The sequence below is a fragment of the Chiloscyllium plagiosum genome, chromosome 28, assembly GCF_004010195.1.
Source record: "Chiloscyllium plagiosum isolate BGI_BamShark_2017 chromosome 28, ASM401019v2, whole genome shotgun sequence".
Taxonomy (NCBI): domain Eukaryota; kingdom Metazoa; phylum Chordata; class Chondrichthyes; order Orectolobiformes; family Hemiscylliidae; genus Chiloscyllium; species Chiloscyllium plagiosum.
The window spans coordinates 46,620,399-46,627,462 of NC_057737.1; the positions used below are offsets into that span (position 1 = coordinate 46,620,399).

Consider the following 7,064-nt stretch of genomic DNA (forward strand, 5'->3'; position numbering starts at 1 on the left):
ACTGAGAGAGGAGGGAGGGGGAGCAGGGAGTGGGGACTGAGAGAGAGAGAGCAGGGAGTGGGGACTGAGAGAGCAGGGGCTTGTTAAAGCAAGAGTACAGTTGTCCCAGAAGAAAAAGTCAGTCAAGCTTGTGAACTTGCGAATGGCATATACTGGTCTGACTCATGTTGTATGTCTCAAAATGGGGCTCCAGTACAGTCAGTATGTTCATTTCTAAGTATTACTGTTTTATTTTATTGATGTTTCTCTCTGAGGTTATGATTAGGTCAGAGTGACCACTGCTTTATCTGAGCTTGTGAACTTCTAGCTCACAATCCCACTTGGAGAATGTGGCTATAAGGTCTGAGATGGTGACCAATGATGAACAGGTAGCCTGCAGACTAGTAAGAGTGAGGGTACAGTGCTACATCTCAATGACCCTATGTGCAGAAATGTTGTTACTTGCGAGGTAATGCTCAGTTTCCACGTATGCTGCCCATTGCTTTAACCCACTACTTCCACCTCTACCATCTATTCCTAACGATAGCATACACAGAATTGCAGCTTATGATTCTCAGTGGTGATTTTATAAGAGCTACTTGCAACTCTTGGTCAAAGTCTTGCAAGTCACAAAATAATTACGTAGATACTCGACAAATATGTCATGCGCAGGTAATGCACGGTGATGGTAATTATACTCGATGCAACTCTGTTCACAGACAGATATTCAGGGTGGGGAGCGATATCAGCCCTTACTTTAAACCAAGAGATAGTCTGAGGGTAGATTTTCAATAGAAAGCTTAATTTGCAGAGCAAAAAAATCAATAAATAACTTTAGAAGTGAGGAAAACATCAATGGTGTTTGCTGAAGCTGTGGCATTTTACCTGAATGCATCATGACATTACTTATATTGAAGTACCTTGAATGACAATCATCATAGTGGGAGGCTGTACTTTCTTATTAACCTCATTGGCAAAACATTAATCATTACTGACTAGGGAAACACCACATGAGTTTAAATACAGCTTCTCTTTCGTGCCTGGTAGCCTGAATGAAAATCTGATCCCACACAATTATAATGCAACCTCAGTAGCTACTTTGTTTAAGTTGGTCAGTAATGTTTATGAAAAGGTCAGTGGATTCATAGAAGTCAGAGTTCTGACAATTAATTTTCGCCTACACTATTTTCCCTTATCATGATCAGTGCAAACTATTACAATGATAAAGGAATAGAAAGCTTTATTTTAATCTTGAAAATGATTCTTGTACACTCATTTCTCACTACAATTGTGTATGGGCTTGATGAGATCACAATTGGAGTGTTGTGTGCAGTTTTGGTCTCCTCATCTGAGGAGAGATGTTCTGAGTGCAAGAAGACTGATTCCTGGGATGGCAAAACTGATGTAAGGAAAGAGACTGGATTGATTTGGACTATATTTAAAAGAGTTTAGAGGAATGGTTGGGGGGGGGGGGGTGGGGGGGGGGCAGAATTTCAGAGAAACCTGTAACATTCTAACAGGATAACTGCATGAAGGATGTGCTTGATCACTGGGGAGTGCAGAACCAAGGGTCACAGTCTATTGATTTGGGGTGGGCCATTTGGGACTCTGATGAGGAGCTGTGGAATTCTCTGTCACAGAACATTGAATGTTTTTAAGGAGTTAAATACAATTCTTCAGGCTAAAGACGTCAAAGGGTATGGGGAGAAAGCAGAAAAAGGGTACTGAGTTGGACGATCAGCCATGATCATATTGATAGATTGGGACTTTAAAATGTGTTGCTGGAAAAGCTTATGCACGAAATGTCGATTCTCCTGCTCCTTGGATGCTGCCTGACCTGCTGCGCTTCTCCAGCAACACATTTTTAAGCTCTGATCTCCAGCATCTGCAGTCCTCACTTTCTCCTAATTGATAGATTGGGAGTCAATGTGGGTCAGTGAATACAGAGGTGAGCGGGGAATGGGTGAAGTAGTAAAGGTATGGAATTCACTGCCCCGGAGATTAACTTCAGGAACAGCTTTCATCTTGTTTTTCTTGTTTGGGGTTAGTGGGTAAGGGTATCAATGTGGTGCAAAGGCCAGTGAAATGGAATTGAGGTGGACATCATTTATGGTCTAATTGAATGGTCTAACTTTCTCAAAGGGATGAATGGCCTTCTGCTTTTCTTCTGTACTATCCTTCGCTCCCTACTCTGGGGTGAGCAGCAATCGAAAACCCCTTGAAGTGTAAGACAGACAATTAAATGTGCTATTTGGTTTCCTCTGGTTGGTACTAAAACCTGTAACAACGACCACCTTCAGAAAACACATCAGTTGCTCTTTTAATTCAGAAGCACACATCACTGACCAATCAAATACATCACCAATCAAATATTACTCACCTTTAACAATAAAATTAATTGGTCAAATTTAACATTGATGAACCCAATATTTTAAAGACAACGTTTCACATTTCACATAGCCAACGGTGAATGTAGGATCATATTGACAGATCACAGTAAATATTTTCTCAGGAGATATTTGTTTAAAAATTGGAAACTTAGATGGTCAATGCTAACAGTTGGTACTATGCAACTATAAATCATGTAACCATAGCTGCATGATTATAAACTGTGTTACAATAAGGTGTACTAAGTGCAAAATGTCTGATTGTAAACTGTGTGGCAGAAAACTGTAAATTTTTTTATGTTGTGTGACTGTAAATTGTATAGCAATTTACTGGTGTATACTGCGCTCTGCGACCATATGCTATTCCTGCAAACCGCATGAGCCCATGCTTTATGACTGGTGACTGTATGCATGTTGTGTGATTGTAAACTTGTCATAGATGCATACTGTATATTGTGTGCCTGTACATTATATGCTTGTTTCCCATGTGACTGTTATGCCATGTGACTCCATGCAGCTGAGAACTCTGTGGTTGACTCTGAATTGCCCTCTGAAATGGGCTTATCATGCCACTCAATACAAGGGGAAACTAGGGATGGACCTTGTCAAAGGTACCAACATTCCATGATAAAATGAAGAATTACAGGCTTCGCCACATGAGCCCTTGAACTCTGACTGGATAAGTGATTGCACAACCCTGGATTAACTAATAGGCCCAAAACCCTAACAATTATCATGACTGAAATGTCTACCTTTTGCAGATATGTAGCCCTAAGTGAGAGAGCAGGGAATGGTGTCAATCAATCACTGAACAAGCGAAATAATTAAAAGACTAACTTATTTATGACCATTTACCTGTTACCATGATGCTTGCTTGGTTAATCACTAATGTTATACATTATTAATTAAAGAGTGACTTCAGAGACATTAATCTTTGGAATGTTAAATACCACAGCTCTGAAGTGCCCTGCCAGTAGTGCATTAGTCTGCAGGGAATAAAGGGAAATGTCTGCATTTCTGTTACATAAGACCACAAGGTTTACGACACACAGTTGATACATGTCGGTTGATAAATGACAAATTGCACAGTCTATCCAAACCAAGTTTCCATGTTATTCTTCACTACAGTGAAAGTACCTGAAGACCCATTGAATGGTTCAATGCAGATGTATCAAACATGGTCATTTGTGGTTGGAATCCAGCAGCCTAACAAAGCCCAACAATAGCTCACATGACAAATGGGCAATGATGGATTGATTGGATGATAAACAGTTTGATCTTTGACAATACAAACTTCCTATTTACAAACCCTATCTGATGTTTTGCTTGGCAAGGCAATCTGTAAAGCAGGAATCCAAAGTATTTCTCTGTGGTCTTGTTATGTCGACATTGGCTGGATGGCGTGAATCTCTCTTCTTCTCCTCAGATGCTTTGGTTGGTGACAGCCGTGAGGAATGACACTTGCAGGTGGAAGTGATTTTTCGTGAGCCGAGCAAAGATAGGTCAAATAGCAGGGTGCGCCAGACCGAACACAGCATGCACATGCTCAGGGCACTCAGGAAATTGCTTCATCCTCGCAAACATCTGGCAGGTCCATCTCCTTCCCTGTGTCCCCATTGCTCTCCTTTCTGCAAGTGGAGAGAAAAGAAATGTACATTCCAGTTCAAATTTTCTCTTAATTTGCATGTGCTGAGTTTGAGGTGGACTCAGTCATGCGTTCCAGCCACAGAGTGTGAAGGTGTGGGGTTCCAATCCCATTTCCAGACAGCCCCAGCAAAGGGAGACCAAAGCTCCCATCTCAGAATACTGGCTTGATTTCCAGTGGGATACATGCCTCAGGCAGGGGTGGAATGGTGAACTTCTCCCCACCAGCTACTCGGTCCATTCTTTGGTGGGGAATGGAGGAATCATTGTAATGATCTCGCCCTGTGCAAAGATGGATGGGTGACTCAAAAGCCCATTGGATGGATATCAGTGCACAAGGGCTGCCCTGTGCTCCAGGGTAGGAAGGGACATCTAAGTGAAACAAAGGGTGATGAAAGACTCTCAAATTCAGATACCCATTGCAACCTCAGACAATCCCTGTTGAGATGTCATGCAGCTCGATGCAAAAACATCGCTGCTCTATCCCAATGACATGCCTCTGTTCCAGATACAGGGGAATCTTTGCCAATTCAGCAGGAAGATACATACAACCACCCTTAGTTTGAGTGACAATATCAGTGAGTGGCTGGGCCCAAGCCACCAGCAACTTGGCTAAGTATGCCCAATACATTTTGTTTCAAGGTCTTCCAGCAGAATTCCCAATCCTACTGCATGGTTCCTCAGCACTCTATATAATGGATACTGGGTGAATGACTATGGAGGATATATGGAGGCATAGAGATTGCATGTGGGATCTGAGGGGTTGAGGTGACATGTAAGATGTGAGGGGTCCTGATGTGACTTGTCAGATGCAGCATGAAGGATGCAGTTTAGGGGAACTTTAACTAGTGTTGAAAGTTGAGCTGATGCAATGGGGAGGGGAGGCAGGCCTGTTAACCAGCCTCCTATACACTCACAATCATCCTGCATCCCAGCACACTCATCACTGCACTGCAAACACAAACCTGAACAAAGAAACACAAATCCAGGGTAAAGTCATGCATGGGTTAAGTGTACAGTTCAGAAAGTGCAAAGGTGTGCAAGCTGCATGTTTCTGAACTTCAACAACTTGTGGATGTCTATGCTATGCGTCTCTCTCACACTGCGTTGGGTTTTCTTAGCCCTTTGAGGATCAGCTGGGTGATAGATGGGTTTCTAAAATGGCCTTACAGATAGTGTATGGTGCATTTCTTCGACCCTACCACCATACCATGTTCTAATGACAGGAATGGAAGAAGACTTCCCATCTATCTGGAGCCAACTGAGCTCATGGCACAGAATGGCAGACCAACAAATAAACCCTGGTGGCTTCCAGGTTTATAGGCCTTCTTTCCAGGCACTTCTTAGCCAAGGAAGGCACTTCTAGGGGCAATGCCTGTGCATACTGCAATGTGGTTTCTCCCTTCAGTGGATGATCAGGCCTGGTTTCACTGGAGTGTGTGTACTTCCATCTGTGTGCAACCTTAGGTGCAGTCCCAGCAATGGCCATTGATACTGGTGGTGCTGTTGAGCCTGCTATTGTGCCAGATTTCTCATTGACTGGAAGCTCATTGGGCGGGGGTAAGGCATTCATCCTTAAGCTATAGGGATGATGGCTGCAATAACAGCCCAAGATGGAGCCCCAGTTCCTGCTGCTCAGCAAAGTGAGGGGGCCATTTTTCCAACAGTCACCAACACCAAATCCAGATCTTTAAGAATATGTAACAAAATATCTCATTTGTCTTCTGTGGAACTGTAACTGCAAGATGTAAATCTTGGGATTATGACACCATGCTTCCCAAAAGTCCGATCCATATTCTCCAAATTATCCCACCCAAATCATGTGCAAATATTCATCCACGCACCTTTCCTCATACCTCCACAACACTTTGCCCATATCCCCCTACACTCCTGCTACACTACACATTCCTCTGCCATAACTCCACACCTGTGGCCCACATGGGATTGAGGAAATGAGGAAAAGATTTAGCTCTCCAGCCTTGAAATGCGGCTCCCACAAGAAGTGACGTTCTACAGAGATACAGCTAAAATACTGAAACTGTTAGAGGAAAACAAAATATGGCATGCTTAAACTCGCAGATGATCAATATAACATGGCTGTCATGAAGTTCTTCTACACACAAATAGTGGTCATCATATGTAATAATGGCTCATGTTGGCCTTCAAGTGTAAGGAAACTTGCTCAATATATGGGAAATACAGTTACAACTAGAAGAATTGGAGCCTATAATCATCCACAAACCTAGTCAAATACCAGCTCAAAAAATGTACATATCAGTGGACGGCTCTGATCAGTAATAGTGCTCCTCCATTCCCCTTATGTTGCAGTGCCAACTCCTGGAGTTGCAGGACTTCAGTTGAGTAACTTGCATACTGGGTAATATGGTACAATCAGAACTTGAGAACAGGGTGAGTAGTGTTAGTGATGGGTGATTCATCATCCATCTGACTGGAGATTTTAGCAGCTCCAACCACTTCATAACGTGTTGTACACCTCAGCAATTAATAGCAGTGCCTGAGTTTGAATATTAACATTCAGGCTTTCCCAACTAAAGTTTAATGATTCTTTTCATTTATTACTCTAACCTCTCAGGAGAAAGTGAGGTCTGCAGATGCTGGACATCAGAGATGGAAATGTGTTGCTGGAAAAGCGCAGCAGGTCAGGCAGCATCTAGGGAACAGGAGAATCGACGTTTCGGGCATTAGCCCTTCTTCAGGAATGAGGACAGTTTGTCCAGCAGGCTAAGATAAAAGATAGGGAGGAGGGACTTGGGGGAGGGGCGTCGGAAATGTGATAGGTGGAAAGAGGACAAGGTGAGGGTGATAGGTCAGACTGGGGTGGGGGCGGAGAGGTCGGGAAGAAGATTGCAGGTTAGGAAGGCGGTGCTGAATTTGATGGATTTGACTGAGACAGGCGGGGGGGAGGGGAAATGAGGAAACTGGTGAAACCCGAGTTCATCCCTTGTGGTTGGAGAGTTCCTAGCCGGAAGATGAGGCGTTCTTCATCCAACCGTCGTTTCGCTGTGGTCTGACGATGGAAGAGTCCAAAGACCT

General features: G+C 43.3%; 1 protein-coding gene across 13 annotated transcripts in view; it reads right to left on the bottom strand.

Moving 5' to 3' along the window:
- Positions 1-2,274: 2,274 nt before the first annotated feature.
- Positions 2,275-7,064, bottom strand: part of camkk1a (calcium/calmodulin-dependent protein kinase kinase 1, alpha a) — a 242,033-nt gene continuing 237,243 nt past the window's right edge. For all 13 annotated transcript variants that reach the window (XM_043718834.1, XM_043718828.1, XM_043718833.1 and 10 more), the window contains one exon: positions 2,275-3,994. In XM_043718834.1, coding sequence (XP_043574769.1) covers positions 3,922-3,994 — 73 coding nt within the window. In that variant the 3' untranslated portion in view covers positions 2,275-3,921. The remainder of the gene's footprint in view (positions 3,995-7,064) is intronic.